We start from the raw sequence: 17,916 nt of genomic DNA on the forward strand, positions 1-17,916 counted from the left end.
CTTTATGCCCAATAATGAAATTTAGTTGCTGTCAGTTTGCATGACCATATTTCTGAATGGAAACACTCTTGACTTACCACAGAAGCAACATTATACCTCCTATTCGATCTTAAACATTTTTGACTTTTTTCAAAAATGTTTTCCTTGAAGTAAAGTGAAGCCTAAGTTCGTCCCTTCAGATTGTCCAATATCTGTCTTGAACAGAAGTTTAAGTGTTCAGAGTTAATTTTGCATCTTAAAGAAATATGTAAACCGACTGCAGCCAGAAATGCTAATCCAGTTTCACACTGAGATTCATCAGACAGGAATTCGAGAATTCATTCCAAGAGAAATTTAAAACATTGGAAAAAGGCTGGTTTTGGTCAGTTTTTAATTTTTGTAAGTGGAGTTTACAGTAATGATCAAAGTGAATTATGAAAAGTGAACGATCTCAGTACTTCCCTGTGAAAGCTTATTTCTACTTTGTGATAAAAGGGTTGACAGTGCATTAACCTTTTGAGACTTCTTCTCTTTACTTTTTATTTGAATGAGTTGTATGAGTTTGTTCATGTCACGGAAAGTTCCTCCAATTTTATGCAAGAAGTGCATCAGAAACTGTTCAACAACTCAACTTTATTCCTAACATGAATATCAAATGTAACAAGACGGATACATCAATGATGAAATATCCCAAATCTGAAAATCTGTTGCAGGTTCATTACAGTAACATGCAATACATAAACCTTGTGGTCAGAAACACCCAGGAGGTGGAGGTGGATCCTCCTTCATTCCTCTCACCTCTGCCACTGATAAGAAGAGTCCACACTGCACTGATACCATTCAACCCACAGAACCCACGCAGCTCCACGTGTCATATCTCACTGACATTTCACCAAGTCACGATCTGAGCTCAAGATACCAGCGACCTCCTCCTGACCAGAAAAAAACCTTCTCAAATAGCTTTACACATTAATAAAATGCATTTAATAAGTGCAGCCATCCATATGGTCAATGCAATGGTCATCATTTATATATCTCAAGAAATTCTTGACAAGTTTTCTTGAAATTTAATTTAATTTTCATTCTTTGAGTTGGATTTCCTATTCTAAAATACCATTATTGAGATTGTTTTGCTATTATGCAATATATATTTCGTTTTTCTAATCAGTTATTGGGATAAAATACAACTTGTGGAACTCATCAGCATCTATTTTTATGTTTTAGTTTAATTAATTTATTGTTCATATGGTTTGCTGTTCCTGAAGTTCCTCAGCTAAATACAACACCATCTCTCTTTGCCATCTTGGACTGAAAAGATTGTCATGCAAAGATAAAAGTAAATAAATGAAAAAAATATATATATAAATTGTCCCGCAAATAACCTTAAGTGATGATAAGAGAAAATCCATTAAATCGTTCTATATGCTCCGTTTTTTTTATGATTATTATTTTCAAACAGTCACTGATCCTAAAGCATCCAAAGAGCTGTGGTTACTTGTTCAAATTTTCTTCAACCTTTGTCAGAATTTACATAATGTAATGTGTCTTCTCATGATATTTTCTGATGTTAATGGCTGTCCCACCTCCAGCTCCACCCAGCTGCACACATCTGGGAGGAGCTTTCAGCTATAAAGTCTCCTGCTTCAGCAGCTGACCAACACAGGACAAGTGGAACAAACCCAAAGAGACAAAATGGTCAAGTGGACAGACTTCGAGCGTGCAACCATCAAGGACATCTTCTCCAAGATCGACTACGATGTCGTTGGTCCTGCTGCTCTTTCCAGGTGACACTTCGTTTTAGGACTTGAATTTCTTTGTGTATAGTTTTGTTCAATCTAAGTGAGAGTCATTGGATGTCTCCTCAGGTGTCTGGTGGTCTACCCCTGGACTCAGAGGTACTTTGGCAGCTTTGGAAACCTCTACAAACGCTGCTGCCATCACATCCACCCAAAGGTGGCCGCCCACGGAAGAGTGGGTCCTGCAGGGTCTGGAGCAGGCCGTCAGCAACATGGACAACATCAAGGCCGCAATTTGCAGATCTGAGTGTGCTGCACTCCGAGAAACTGCAGGTTGACCCCGGAAACTTCAAGGTAAGAAATCACTGTGGGATTATAATCCTCACTGACTGACATGAAGAGCCCTCCTCCTCATGCTGTGCTGTGTTGTGTTGCAGCTCCTGGGCGACTGCCTGACCATTGTGATTGCCAGTCAAGTGGGAAAAGACTTCACAGCTTAAGTCCAGCAAGCGTTCCCAGAAGTTCCTCAACGTGTGGTGGCCTCCCTGCAGAAACCGTACTACTGAGGAGAACATGCACAAGAACTCAGATGCTGTGTCTTCTTTCATTTCATCTGAAAATAACATAAACTGACCAAAGGGAAAGCATGGCTTGGTGTTTGTTTAATGTAAGTCCATTCAATACATCATGAAAATTATTTGACAAATTTGAAATATTCTACTCTAGTGCACATACAGTATTCCCCCAATTAAAATTGTATGTCAAACGTGATGCTGTAAAGCAAATCCAGCCCACCACAGACTCTTCTCTTCTATTCTCTGGCCTTCATAGAAACATGCCAAAATTAGGCCAAAATTCAAACAAACACTGGAAAACTTCATTTAATCATGAAAATGTATTACTTTTTTCATACACTGATAATCATACTGGGGAACACTGAGACCTGATCAGTCAGTCAATGACTGAAGGTTATTTCTCTGACAAACAATGCAACCTTTGAAATGAAATGAACAAGTTGGTTTGCAAACAAATACATATATATATATATAGATATATATATATATATATATATATATATATATATATATATATATATATATATATATATATATTTTTTTTTTTTTTTTTAATTTCAGGCAAAATGTAACCATAGTCACACAGGACAAAGCCATGAAATAGAAGTAGTAGTAGAAACAAAACTAAGTGTGAGCATATTCAGTGATGTTTATGATTAAAATGTAGATTATATGCTGTAAGTTTTATCAGAAAAGAAATACTCACAAAAGGTTAAATTGCACATAAACAGAATTTGAGTATTTTTTTTTTTTATGTGTTACTTTGAGTTCAAATCAGAATTGATGTTTTTAATTTTTTTCCAAATGAGACATTCAAATTCTGAAATTCAAACTCTTCCATATCTTGGTTGTAATTATTTTAACATTTAAAATTGTATATATGTCCATGTTTTAAATAAGTTTTTGGAAATACATCATGAAAAGCTTTGGAACTATTAATATTAGTGAACTGTGAAATCGCTAAAAATATAATGTGACAGTTTCTGAAATGAAATTTCCCCTTGTGGGACTAATACAGGCATAATTCATTCATTCCTATCTTCTGGTTATTCTGTAAATTTAATTATATTAATATTCATGACTAATAGTTGATTTTTGTTTGTTTGACAGACTTAATGTGTTGACTCTAAATAAAACTTTTCATTTTCAGTCTGTCTCAGAAAACTAGACAAACTCTTGATTATGTTTTTGTCAAGTATAAATACACTTACCAAAAATACATTGAAGGTTGCCCCACTGTGAACATCATTATCTTAAATCTCGAATTGTGAAGAAAAAATGTTAACTTTCAACTTTTTAAGTAAATAACAGCAAAACATGAATAGAGAGTGAAAACATCTATATTTAAATGGATCTGTTTAAGTCCATGCGTTTACATGTTAGTTGTTATTCCTGTATAAATCAAAATAAAGCTGAATTCCGTTCTAAAATGACCATGTAAAGCCTGAAAACTTTGTTCAGAATCAGACCGGCTGATTAATCCTTCGGAATTATATGTAAATTCGGCGCGACTTTATTCCAGTCTTTCTGCTCCTGCTCTGCCGTGATGATGTCATATTCCAAGATGGCGTCCTGCGTCCTGCGGATCAACTCGTACGGAGACGGTTTATTTCACGAGAGATTTGGAAGGATTGGATATGATGAAACTAGCGGATGGACAGGCGCTTAACAGCGCGGATATTTTTCAAAGCTGTAGCGTCAAAGTTCATCGGGAAACAAAGAAGAGAAAAACTCTGTTTACTTCCGGGAGCTGTAAGTACGTCACGGCGGCCCCTTGTCCAATCAGACTGCTTGATTTAATCCCTTGTTTTTCCCATGTAAACATGAAGCTCGTGAATATAATGATTCACTTAATTCAGAATAAATCAATTCCAAATTAAAAACACCCATGTAACCACAAGTTAGACAACATGTGGCCTTTACTAAATGCTGGTACAAAATTTACTTTCAGTAGTTTGTTTCTTTCTCTCCCCTTATTTGTATAAGTCAAATAAACTTAATTATTTTCAAAACTACTGATTGCAAACATTTTGGGTGTAAATTTTGAAAAGAGTTTAGAATTGCACTTAAAAAAAAGTGAAGAACAACCAGGAGAATGTTGATTTCATGTGATATTTTGTTTATTTATGATCACTGACAGAGAGTCAGTCTCCCTGCAGGTTGGAGCTGCTGCCTGCAGTTCATCTGTACTTCTCAGACAGGGCCAGAGCCACAGCAGCCAGGAACTTGTCCATGGACACATGAACCTCAGGGGTGAAGTCACTGGGGAACTGCATGGCCATGACCACCATCAGGTTGTGAGACAGGATCTGGAAAAAGAAGAAGAGATGCTGCTTATTCCATCTAATCAATAGCACTTGTTGCAGATGAGAAACGTTTTTGAACACTTTTTCCTTTGTAACATTGGAAACCAAAATGTCATGTTAACCTAAATCTTCTAATGTCTCACTTCCGTAAAAGTGGATAAACTTCATATGTGCACAAAACATTGTCGGATTTGTAAGAGGAAATATTGCGTAGATCCTACCATGAAGTTTGCAGGATCCACTCTCAGGGTGAAGGCATGCAGCTGACTCAGCTCCATCAGGCCTGCGGTCAGGTCGTCGATCTTGGACACAGCATCAGCCACTCCACCCATCACGGTGGCTCCGTGCTTGATCACCGGTTCAGACCCGGGGCTCAGGTCCTTCCAGTGGGAGAAATAAGTCTTAGTCTGCGGGTACACCACCAGCATCCTGGAGGAGGTAGACCAGGTGGAAAAGACCAGTTAAAAAAGAGATTAGAGAATGAAGAACATCGATCAGTCATGAAGTCATATTTACCTGGACAGAGCATCAGCACCAATGTCCCCCGCTCTGGGAGCCACTTTGGCCCAGAAGGTTTTCACGGTGTCCTTGTCTTTAGCACTGAGACTCATCTTGCCTGTTGATTGTTGGCTCCACAGAGGAACTGAGGGGTTTATATACATGAGACAGTGGATGGACACACCCGGGACACTCCTGCGCTGTGCGTCACGTGCGTTTCAATGCGATCCAGAAGATGAGATGCGCTTGAGAGATGGACATAAAATAATTAGGGACTTAAACATGAGGCATTTTTCAGCTGGAAATGCTTTCTAATTTAAAGCACAGTGTTTATTGAATTTAACAAGAATACTCATTGAAATCCCCTAGTTCGTCCGAGCTCAAAAGTGTGCTGCTATTAAAAATTCTCTGAGGTGCAACATATTATTATTATTATTATTATTATTATTATTATTATTATTATTATTATTATTATTATTATTATTATTATTATTATTCCAAACGAAAACAGCGACTGAAAAACTCAGTCTTTCAATTTGCAGGTTTATGTGAAAGGATGGATTGGAAAATGGATCTGATCTGGTTTATTTGTCGTGGAATTTTGGACCAAAAACACTGATAAATCAAACAGAGGTGGAAAGAGCACCGAACGTGTGTTCAATCAAATTAGTTCATTTAGAAACAAGCATAGGCTATATTGAAACAAATAAATGAATAAATGAATAAATGAATAAATGAATAAATGAATGAATGAATAAATAATTACATAAATAAATAAATAAATAAATAAATAAATAAATAAATAAATAAATAAATAAATCAGGCTTCCTTCAGTTAATCTGTATTAAATATTTAATGTTCAAACACATATCTCAGAAGAAAAATGGAATATAAAACTAAATGGAATGTATATAAAAACTAAATGAAATGAGTTGATTTAGAAACAAGCATGTATTGAATTAAATAGATAAATAAATAAAAAGTGTTTAGGTTTCCATTTAATTGCTGTCTTTTTTTTTTGTCGAATTCAGATTTCCTTCAGTTAATCTATATGTTCAAACACATGTCTCAGAAGAAAAATAGGAACGTATATAAAAACTAAAATGTGATGAGAAAAGGCAGATCGGAAAGTTGCGTGAACATTAAGGCGAAGAAATAACGAAATTGATTGAATGGTGCAACAGTTCCCCCAATAAAATTAAGTCCTATCAAGGCTAATACTTCATAACTCCGTGGAGGATAAAACAAAGTTGTGTTTTATCATATGATCAAGTGCACATTTAATGCTTGAACTTATTTTAAGCTTGAAATTCAAATGCAAAACATTGCAGGAAAATAGCCTCGATTAAGTTTTCTATTGTGGGACCCAGTTGAGTGAAGTTAAACCTTTTTCAGCATAAACACCCTCCTGAGATGAGCAGGCGGCAGAGGTGGGTTCTTCCCTCCCAGATAAGAAGCGACCTGCTGCAGTGATACCATTCAAATGGAGAAACTACACACGTCAGACCACTGTCAGATAGCTTTGACTGATTCTGATGAGTCATTTTGCCAGTTTGGGATTCCTGAAACACACCTTTGGCGAAAAAACAAAATCTCTAAAAGGGAGAATTTCTGAATTGAGTAGAAATGGTTAAAAAGTGTTATGAAAAGAAAAAAGATTTAATTTGCAGGTGTCAGTGTCAGTACATCGGATCTTCTCGCTGAGGCAAAGGAATAAATGAACGAATGAATGAATGAATGAATGAATAAATAAATAAATAAATAAATAAATAAATTCGTTTCACAAATATGGTTAATGGAATTAATTACTTTTGATTAGTTATCTTGGATTTTTGATTGCCTTTTCAAATGTGCTCTCATACATTTTTACACAGTTTAAATTAAAATCTGATCTATTCCATGTGCTGCAGGTGCTATGCTAAATATAAATAAACAACTCATTGTGAGGGAAAATACTTGCAGGATCTTCTATAAATCACTATAAATTATTGACCAGAAGAGAGAAAAAACATACACAAGGAGCAATAAAAATATTGATGTTTCTCATATTTTAATATTGCATTCTCTGATTTCCTTCACAGTAAATATCTTATTTGGCCAACAGCTGTCCCACCTCCAGCTCCACCCAGCTGCACACATCTGGGAGGAGCTCTCAGCTATAAAGTCTCCTGTTTCAGCAGCTGACCAACACAGGACAAGTGGAACAAACCCAAAGAGACAAAATGGTCAAGTGGACAGACTTCGAGCGTGCAGCCATCCAGGACATCTTCTCCAAGATCGACTACGATGTCGTTGGTCCTGCTGCTCTTTCCAGGTGACGCTTTGTTTAGGACTTGAATTTCTTTGTGTATAGTTTTGTTCAATCTAAGTGAGAGTGTTGGATGTCTCCCTCAGGTGTCTGGTGGTCTACCCCTGGACTCAGAGGTACTTCAGTGGCTTTGGAAACCTCTACAACGCTGCTGCCATCAAATCCAACCCGAAGGTCGCCGCCCACGGAAGAGTGGTCCTGCAGGGTCTGGTGCAGGCCGTCAGCAACATGGACAACATCAAGGCCGCATTTGCAGATCTGAGTGTGCTGCACTCCGAGAAACTGCATGTGGACCCTGGAAACTTCAAGGTAATGCGATGAGGAATGACTGTGAGATTATAATCCGCACTGACTGACATGAAGAGCCCTCCTCCTCATGCTGTGCTGTGTTGTGTTGCAGCTCCTGGGCGACTGCCTGACCATTGTGATTGCCAGTCAGCTGGGAAAAGACTTCACAGCTGAAGTCCAGCAAGCGTTCCAGAAGTTCCTCAACGTGGTGGTGGCCTCCCTGCAGAAACAGTACTACTGAGGAGAACGTCCACAAAAACTCAGATGCTGTGTTTTCTGTCATTTTCGTTCATAAAGTACACACTATTTGAATAAAATGGAAAGCATCTGACATATTGTTTGTTTTTTTTCCTTTATTGTTGAAGATTTATGAGGACAATATAAAATCCTACGCTCACGCTACAATATAAATAACTATTACACATAAGGAGAAAGGGGTACTTGATATGTAATGATCTATTCAGATATTCATTATTTTTGATGAGAGGGATGATCATTTATCATCATGATTTATCCACAGTGCATTCAATTAAACTGGTCCAAATGAGGTTTTAATGGTCATGTATCTGACTTGCAACCACATGTCTCGGGATTTTAGAAGGCCTGTAACTTGTTAAAACACTGAGATTACAGGGTGCTTTTAACAAAAAGGTTTAATAACAACCTATTAAAAGACCTGTGGTACATATGTGTTGCTAAATGCAGTTGATCTGAGCTTTGGGCAGAGTATCTTCAATTAAATCCTATTCTTAAAAGATCCAGAGATCAGGTGCTGGAAAAAAGTTCATGTAAATTTAATCGATATCAGGACACAATTATACGGTTGGATATTCAACAATCTATATTTAATTATTATGGGTTTTTCTTCAGTTTTGATTTTGATCAATTTAATTAATCTATGATTAATTCCTCTTCTGTGAAAGTCAGTTGGTCTTAAATAAAGTGATCTGGGAACAGGCAGTCTCTACAGGATAAATACTCTGCTCTGCTCTCAGTTTCCGTTCATTTATGTATCTACACATCTTCCGTAATATACACCCATCTGTACACATTCATTTGTATATGAAACATTGCATTATTCACAACAATTATTCAATTTAAAAAAAAGTTGCACAAGAAAAGAAAAAACCCACAGTGGGCTAATTTGAGTCTGGTTTAGTAAGGCTCACACCACCACCATGTCAAACCAAATGAGCAGAATGACTATGAAGGGGATTTTCTTCTGCAGTACTTGCCAGTAAAATGAAGTATTTCTTATAGTAATTCACAGTAACAGAGCTTGTGTGGACAGGGTTGCTTGCAGCCTCTGGATAAGAAAATAGAGTTAGAGTGTCATTTTTTAAAAGTTTAGCTTTGGGATTATTGAAAAGTGTTTCGACATAGTGAATGAATTTCTTTCCAAAGCCTGTGGCCTCTGTGGTCTGAAAAGGAAAACTTGGTTCAATCCTATTGAAAGCTTTATTTTCATAGACATGATTACTGTAGGATTTCTATCCCTTTTGGTGGTATTTAGTATATAGTGAAAGCTATTTCAATCTTAAAATGCCAAATATGTTAATTGTTTAATGGTCTTGAACTTTTCAGGGATGAACTTTGAGAATATTTGATAATTTGATGGATCATTTGGACCATTATGAGACACACACTGGATCAATGTTGCATTGTGGTAAAGCTGATACATTTTATGGCCTTAAATCCTGAAACAACCATCATTTTGTCCACGTATAATTGTAATTGACCCCAACCAGAATAGCAGAAAGCTGCCATCTCTGAGCCTGGTTCTGCAAAGGTTTCTTTCTGTTAAAAGGGAGTTTTTCCTTGAATTGCATTGACTTGAATTTAATTTAATTGAATTGAATCGAATCGAATTGAATCGAATCGAATTGAACTGAATCGAGTTGGTAGCTATTGAGACCTGATGAATCATCATGGTCATGGACTTTGATCAAAGAGTGGCAGCAGACCCAGCTATTTTATCACTTGCGAGTTTGCGTCCGTAGCGAACACTGCTCTTCCTGTATCGGCTCCATTACTGAGACCATTTTCTCCAACTATCGGCTTTTCTAACGTTGCGTTAGACAAACCTTTTAATCCAGGCTTCTCAGATTTCAAAACACACCAGTGTTTGAATTCTCGAGCCATGGCTGCACCGGCATCGTCGTGTGTACTTCAAAATGTCCCTCACGCGACATTGGGACAAGGTTTCATATTCGAGTCTCTTCTGGGGCAGGGAACCTTCGGGAGGGTGGTGAAATGCCTGAGGAAGAGCGACTTAACGCCTGTCGAGGTCAAAATGTTGAAGAGGGAGCCAAACATCATTTGGGGAGCTGCAGTAGAGGTAGGAAATACCAGAGTTTGAGTTCTACTCAATGATCAGTCGATTTAAATCAAAATTGCTGTAGGAAATAAGAGCCGACACGACATGATGGAATTCATGTGTTTTAATTCTGTACCCTCAGATCAGTATGCTGGAAAGACTGAGAGCACTCGACCCAGACAAATGCAACTTGGTGCGGTGGTACGAGGCGTTCCAGAGCGCGCACCACATCTGCCTGGCATTCGAGTGCCTGGACGAAAGTCTCTGGGACTTTATGGAGGAAAGACGGTTCAGGCCCCTCCGTCTCGAGGTCATCAGACCCCTAATCCAACAGGTATGCACAGATTCACTCGTCTACACTTTAACAATACACTGATGAAATATTCTTCATGTTAAATTGTCACGATACCGTGTCTTCACAGGTCGCCACAGCACTGCACCACCTCAGCAGTCTCAACATCATCCATGGCGACCTGAAGCCCCACAACCTGGTGCTGGTGGACCAGAGACGGCAGCCTAACCGAGTCAAAGTCATTGACTTTGGCTTGGCCCATAAACTGTCCAATGCCAGGCAAGGTGTCTGCATCCAAACACTGCAGTTCAGGTGAGTCTCTGCTCCATTGGTGGTGAACTTTTCAGAGTCGCTGAAGCTGTGATTGCGGGGAGTTAATCTATTCTCGTTTGTTTGATTTCTCTCAGGGCTCCTGAGATCATGCTGGTGCTTCCGTACAGCTTCACTGCTGACATCTGGTCCTTGGGCTGCATTGCTGCGTTCCTGTACATTGGACGACCGCTTTACGACGGCCTGACCGAGTACGACTTGGTAATTTTGACCCCCTTTTTTTACCTTTTAAACACAATCTTCATGGTATTTTTAACATAGAAAATCTAAGGGAAAAAAAGTGGACTTCTTATGCAATGTTCCTCTGTATTTCCAGCTGAAATGCATCGTGGAGACGCAGGGACTGCCGCCAGACTCGCTGCTGGACAGGGGACTGAAGACTACAAGTTTTTTCGTAAAGGACAGCTACTCCTACAAAACCTCCTGGAGGCTGAAGGTGTGTCACATTTCCATTGCCGTGATTCATCTTGTGCGTGATTTTCTTTCCCACTATTGCATTAATCACTCTGTTCGTGTCTTGCTGTCTGTTCAGAACCTCAACGAGTTCTTGCGCGAGCAGGCCCGTCCGTTTGAAAGCAGAGGAATGGCAGCATTATCCTCCCTGGACGACATTCTGCGGGTAAGGGTTCTTTATGCATCACTATAATAGACCGTGAGGGTGAAGTTGTTGCTGCAGGATGCAGGTCACAGAAGATACAGAAACTGAATTGTTCTTGCTTCACATTCCAGCTCAGAGACATTTTACCCGGCGGCCTGATCGATATTGAGTCTAGCTGTGACCAAATAGACGACGCCAACATGTTTGTTGACATGCTGAAAGGCCTGCTTCACCTGGATGGTGAGCAGCGGCTGACCGCCAGCCAGGTGGTGCAGCATCAGTTCGTCTCTTTGAGCCACTTTTCAGCAGAATCTCCCAGCTCCTAGTAAGTAAATGCTGTCCTCTTAAAGCAGTGAGTGTTTTCACTGCCTTGAAACAAAATTATGTCAACATTAATTTTCCTCTTACATGGTAAATGAATGTGGCTAATAGAAGGATTAATTTCACTCTCAGTGCCACATTTTGCTTGAAAATAATGGAGGCCTGCTGTCAGAAAGCTGACAAACAAAACAGTGCGGCTCAGTCGACCTCCCAGCCACGACAGCCAGATAGCACCTCCAGTGACCACCAGGGTGTCCAACCCACCTCATCCTCACCAAGGAAGAGGAAGGTCCCTGCGGACTTTGACCACCACGAGAGGCCAGAGAAAAGAGCCAGGTACAGATGAATACATGGCAGCAGGCAAAAAACTCATGTAAACGTTGCCTCTTTAGAACCCGTCAATATTAGAGCAAATTCATAATTCATCAGTTTGAATTGTCCGATCAGTTTGAGCTCTGTTAAAGCAACATTTGACTTAATTTACTCTTCATATAATTACAGGAACCACAGTGCGGCTCAGTCGACGTCACAGAGCAACCAGCCTGATAGCACCTCCACTGACCACCAGGGTGTCACACCTCCTTCATCCTCACCAGGGAAGAGGAAGGTCCCTGAGGACTTTGACAGGCAGGACAGGGCAGAGAAAAGAGCCAGGTAGAGTTGAATACATGGCAACAGTCAAAAACCTCATATAAACGTTGCCTTTTTAGAACCTGGCAATAAGAGCAAATTCATAATTCCTTCAATTTGAATTGTTGGATCACTTTGAGCTTTGTTTTTGAGACATTTGACTTCATCTCCTCTTCATATCATTACAGGAAACACAGTGCGACCAGCCTGATTCCACCTCCACTGACCAACAGGGTATCAAAATCCCCATAAAACTGCCTGGAAAGGGGAAGGCCCAATAGGACTTTGACAGCCAGGAGGAGGAAGAGACAAGAGCCAGGTAGAGTTGAATACATGGCAGTAGTCAAAAAACTCTATGCAGTGTTGCTTCTGGATAATCTGTCAAACATAACAACTAATAGCTATGTTGATTTTTCAGAATTCATTTGTTTCAAATTGTCGATTCACTGCGAGCCCTGTTTTTGCAACATTTGACTTTATTTACTCTTCATGTAATTCCAGGGGGGCAGAGCAGTCCAGTCAGTCTGCTGGAGAAGCCAGGCTGAGGGGGGGCTCCACCTGCTGCTGCTGGGGGTCATGCAGGGGGACACACCAGACAACTTCAACATTCCTGACTTCAAGACAAGCTGGCTGCGCTTCTAAAGAACCTGCCCATAGCAGGAATTTTAATAGATGTAAATATGTAAATATGTAAATATGTAGAATAAACCTGTGTTTGTCTTTAAACACATTTCTGTGTCTCGGTCGTGATTTGCGATGAAAAGTAAAGATGGGATGTTCTTCAAGATGGGAGTGAATAAAAATGAAAAGACCTCGGATAAAAGAGGAAGTGTAGATGCAAACCTGTGCAAACATATTATACAATATACTGACCTGTAAATCGCAGATAAATGAGCCACTATGAAGACTAGATGGATCAGGTGTCACTGTAACGTAAACACACAACAGGAAATGATAAATAAATTGTGATTATTATTAATTATTATAATGTTAATCATACTGTAGGGACAAAGCAGTGGAAAAGAGCCAAAGTGCACTGCTGTTAAATTATGTTCCGTTGCTTGATAAATAACTGATGGCATACTGCTGCATTTCTTTTGCCAGGTCCACAAAAAAGGTTCATGCAATATCATTTTTCAGCTCAGAGTTATTAAAATTGCACTGAAAACTTTACAGTTTAATGGAGGTTTAAAGAAATGAGCCATAAAATGGTTTATTTAAACTTGTAACTATGGGAAAAACACGAGACGATTGAGTGATTTTATCTCATCATGTCTGCAGAAGAGTGAGAGAGTTCAGAACTGGTTTTCACTGGCATTTTGCACAGTATACTCTGGAGTACAATAGACTGAAAATAAAAAATAAAAATTGCACACAAGACGCTGATTAGATAGGTAAAGTTGGTACAACATTCATAGATTTGAACGTTTGGCATAAATGGCCACATTCACATGACGCTTTTAATTCCTCTTTAAATCTGAATAAAATGACTATATAAAACACTTCACTTTGTATGGTTTTAATAAAAGCATCAGAATTCAGCTGAAGTTACTTCAACTAGGAAATTCACATTATATAGCAGGACATTAATAATTGGGTTTTTTTTTTAATTTGTAGAATACTAATTTAGGATGGTATATTTCAATTGAATTATAGTTGTTTGAAATAGTAATTCTGAGTAGTTGAGTCTAGAGCACATCTTAGTTTCATTTTCAAGTTCTCTTTACACAAGTTAATTAAACTCAAATATAAGTGTGCTTTTCTGAGTAAACTGTTGTTAGAAGAACATAAGCCTACCTGTATATGTACATGTTACTTGAAAATTGTAAGACAATAGGTTTGCATGCATTTTTTTAAGCATGGTCGCCTTAAAATTCACAGTTTACAGTCAATTTACAGCGAATTTGCTTATCTTTGCCAAGTGCATCAGGTTCTTTGGAGTCCGTCCAAAATCACCAGCTTATCTTGGAGGAAGCTCTGGTGCGCACATGCCCAGTTTCATGTATAAATAGCCCCACACTTTGAGCGTTCAGCTTTCACCGATCAAGAGTCAAGATGAGTCTCAGTGCTAAGGACAAAGATACAGTCAGGGCTTTGTGGGCCAAAGTGACCCCCAAAGCTGCGGACATCGGAGCCGATGCTATCGGCAGGTGAATGTCACTCCAAAGCTTAGATGCTCGGTGCTCCTTCTGACGCCCATTGGACTTATTCACTCTTGTTTTTATTCCCCTCCAGGATGCTGTGGGTGTACCCGCAGACCAAGACCTACTTTGCCCACTGGAAAGACCTGAACCCCGGCTCTGCACCGGTGAAGAAGCACGGAGCCACCGTGATGTCCGGAATCGCCGATGCTGTGTCCAAGATCGACGACGTGACTGGAGGTCTGGCTGAGCTGAGTAAGCTGCATGCCACCACCCTGAGAGTGGACCCCATGAACTTCAAGGTACCTCAGCATCACTCCACACTATCCTAGATATTATGATTGTCTGGGCAGACACACACCAACCCTGCAGCGGGCATTCTTCATTTCCTATGTGTTTTATATTGAGGAAGGACACACATTAAACACTTATCACGTTCAATAATGGATATATTTGCCATTTTAAATATTACACCCTGTAGTAGTTGCAATATTTATGGTAAGGAGACAAATTAACGGCTGATATTTCCAAGTCTGAGATGTTTGAAGTTTTCTTATCTTGCGACAGATTCTCTCCCACAACATCCTGGTGGTCCTGGCCATCAACTTCCCCAATGACTTCACCCCCGAGGTGCATGTGTCCGTCGACAAGTTCCTGGGCATCCTGACTCGCGCCCTGGCCGACAAGTACCGATGAAGTGCACGAGGAGGCACCAGCAGAAGATGGACAGCAGTACGACCACTCTGAATTCAAATTAAATGTCATTCTAAAACTGATCCATCATTCTTGTCTGCGTGGTGCTGCTTTCAGTTCCTTTAGCCTGATAAAAAGAAATCAAGCATCAATAATCCCAATGCTGGTGGACAAAAAAATATTTGACATGCCTTCTGCTTAGCAAACAAACAAACAGAAAAGTACAAAAGGAAATAATGTTCTGATTACAGGTGCAAGTAGAAAGTGTGGATGTTGAAAGAGTTCATGAAAATAACAAGTTTCTTGGTGTAATAATAGATGACAAAATAAACTGGAAATCTCACTCAAAATATGTACAGAACAAACTGCCAAGAAGCATCTCAGTACTCAGCAAAGTAAAACATACTCTGGACCACAACTCAGTCCACATTCTCTACTGTTCACTGGTTTTACCATATTTCAATTTCTGTGCAGAGGTTTGGGGAAACACTTACAAATGTACACTACAGTCACTATCAATACTGCAAACAAGAGCCATAAGGATAATTCACGATGCCAGTTACAGAGATCACACAAACAGACTCTTCTTGAAATCAAATATACTAAAATTCAATGATCTGGTTCACTTTCAAACAGTTATGCACAAAGAAATAAATCATCTCCTTCCTGGAAATGTTCAAAAATTGTTTTCTAACAGACATGGGGAGTATAATTTGAGGGGGAACAATTTAAAACATCCTTATGTTCGCACAACACTCAGAAAGAAAGTTCTCTGTCTATGTGTAGTGAAGCTGTGGAACGGGTTAGGTGTGGAGGTCAAGCAATGTCTAAGCATCACCCAGTTCAAAAAGAGGTTCAAAAACATGGTTTTCACAGAGGAAGAAGGGCTTCGTTGATCATGAGGTGTTTTTCGCAGATCATTTTATTTTGTCTGTAAATGTTAATTTAAATATGCATATTCATGAGGTATTGACATATGTAAATACACAGAACTGCTGACTATTAATTCTTGAGAACAGAAGAAGGAGTAGGATTAAATAAGCATTTGCTTCTTCCTACTCCTTTTCGGACATGTGAATATTGTTTTGCTGTTTTGACTATTTTGATTTGGGGTATTTTGTTTGGTTTGTCTTCATGTCTGAAATAAAGCCTTCAATCAATCAATAAATCGATAAATTAATTAAGTAAACATCCTCACCAAGCCCAGTTTAACAAAAACAAGCAAAAAGTATTAAGGAGCTGCATTTATTTACCCAACATGCAGCAGGGACCGTCTGCAAGTCACATGACCTCAGCAACAGTAAAGACAGATTATTGAACATTCGTAATCATTATTGAAAAAAATCCTTTGCAATAATAATTTAAAAATATATATGTTTTGGAAGAGTTATAGCTGTTGTAAGATCAGCAGGACTTTTTTGGATAGGTCGACAAAGATTCATTGATCTACAACATAAAAAATCCATTTGAAATTAAGAAAAGGGTTTAAAGAAATAAAACCAAGTGTTGTTATGCAATCCGCAGAAGACAGGTGAAGGCTTTAGTGATATTTTTTATACACGACAGAGAATACCAGTGCCGGTATTCGATATATTTTTGTGGTATCTGTCTTCACTGTTGCGGCGGACATGTAATTTGCAGACGGTCCCTGCGCCGCCGCACTGCCTGCTGCACGTCCCGGAGCCCCTGCACTCCCGCGAGGTGATATATATTTTTCAATCTTGTGCACACAAGATAAGTAGCTTGTGCGCACAACGTAATATCTTGAGCACTCAAGATGATTTGCGCGCACAAGATAAGTAAGTTGTTCGCGCCGCGCACAAGATAAATAACTCAAATATTAACATCCTCTTTTAAAGCGTCTCTCAAGTTTTATTTTCGTTTTCATCTCAGTTAAAACATCGATAACTTCTCTGAAAATAATCTCACTGAATGCCGACAGAACCTGTGGTGACCCGAGAGTTCATGTGGAATCTTTAGAAACACATCTGTGTCAAACTTGTGCGCACCCACCGGCTTCCAGAATGAGGACAGCAGATACCGTCAGGGGGATTTATGGAGTGAAGCTTCTTCTGTACCGGGGCCTCCTCCGGAAAGAGGGCGTGGAATTAAGATTCAGCTTGTTGGGTAGGTGATGGAGAGTTTAATGGAGGTTTATTGGACAAGGCCAGACTTCAGGGAATAACTGCAGTCCAGCCCAGAGCGCTGGGACACTGAGGACTCTTCATCTTGAAGAGGAGCTGGATATGTGTGTGTGTTTTGTAGCTGTGTTCCTTGTGATAAAGATGTACTTGTGGGAACTGGGCTTACCAGAAAGCCCCTGGAAGCTACTGATCTTGATGACTAGATGGTGTTGCTGTTGTTGTTTTAGCCTACCAGCAATAAGTTTCCCACCATGTCATCAGAAAATAAACAGTTTCCATCTGTTTCCAATCTGTTTGAAAAAGCTTTAAATAAGTTTATCATTTGAACATAAATAACAGTAAATAGAAATAATGGAGAAATTCCTTACTTTTCCTCAAAAATGTACTGAAAAGTGTAGTCTTTATTTTCTTCTTCTGAAGTTGTTCAGATGGTTTCATTAGATTACAATATAAATATTAGTCCCTGTGAGTACTTTTAAGCAGATGCAGCTGTTTCTGTCTCTGTCTCTATTCAGAACCATCTTTAGCGCTGAATTAATTTTGATGTTATGCAACTTTTAACTACTTTTCACAACTCCAAACAAACAATCATTTATCACTACACTTACAGTTTAAGTGTATTTAGTCTTGTTTATTTGTGTCTTTGATCAATGGACGGTTACATTGCAATGAGGCGTCATTGTGAACATGGGCCTCAAGCGAAAGGCCGAAGGCTAATTATGATCACAGGTGAGGACAAAGTGTGGAGGGTCAGAGAAAC

General features: G+C 39.2%; 3 protein-coding genes and 1 pseudogene across 3 annotated transcripts; 3 read left to right on the plus strand and 1 right to left on the minus strand.

The window, feature by feature from the left end:
* The first annotated feature begins 1,634 nt into the window (after positions 1-1,634).
* Positions 1,635-2,281, plus strand: LOC115386850 (hemoglobin subunit beta-like; annotated as a pseudogene).
* Positions 2,282-4,420: 2,139 nt separating this feature from the next.
* LOC115386848 (hemoglobin embryonic subunit alpha-like) lies at positions 4,421-13,081 on the minus strand. Its single transcript, XM_030089300.1, has 4 exons — positions 13,052-13,081; positions 5,113-5,339; positions 4,818-5,025; positions 4,421-4,599 (listed from the first exon to the last, which is right to left on the minus strand). The coding sequence occupies exons 2-4, from the start codon at positions 5,256-5,258 to the stop codon at positions 4,471-4,473; spliced, it is 483 nt and encodes a 160-aa protein (XP_029945160.1). The 5' UTR covers positions 5,259-5,339; positions 13,052-13,081; the 3' UTR covers positions 4,421-4,470.
* LOC115386849 (hemoglobin subunit beta-like) lies at positions 7,301-7,942 on the plus strand. The gene is made up of 3 exons (XM_030089301.1): positions 7,301-7,408; positions 7,489-7,711; positions 7,803-7,942. The coding sequence occupies exons 1-3, from the start codon at positions 7,317-7,319 to the stop codon at positions 7,929-7,931; spliced, it is 444 nt and encodes a 147-aa protein (XP_029945161.1). The 5' UTR covers positions 7,301-7,316; the 3' UTR covers positions 7,932-7,942.
* Positions 13,082-14,167: 1,086 nt separating the features above from the next.
* Positions 14,168-15,095, plus strand: LOC115386851 (hemoglobin embryonic subunit alpha-like). Its single transcript, XM_030089302.1, has 3 exons — positions 14,168-14,328; positions 14,414-14,621; positions 14,887-15,095. Exons 1-3 carry the CDS (start codon positions 14,234-14,236, stop codon positions 15,013-15,015), a joined length of 432 nt encoding a protein of 143 aa, XP_029945162.1. The 5' UTR covers positions 14,168-14,233; the 3' UTR covers positions 15,016-15,095.
* The last annotated feature ends 2,821 nt before the right edge of the window (positions 15,096-17,916 follow it).

This window comes from Salarias fasciatus, chromosome 4 (genome assembly GCF_902148845.1).
Source record: "Salarias fasciatus chromosome 4, fSalaFa1.1, whole genome shotgun sequence".
NCBI classification, from domain to species: Eukaryota; Metazoa; Chordata; class Actinopteri; order Blenniiformes; family Blenniidae; genus Salarias; species Salarias fasciatus.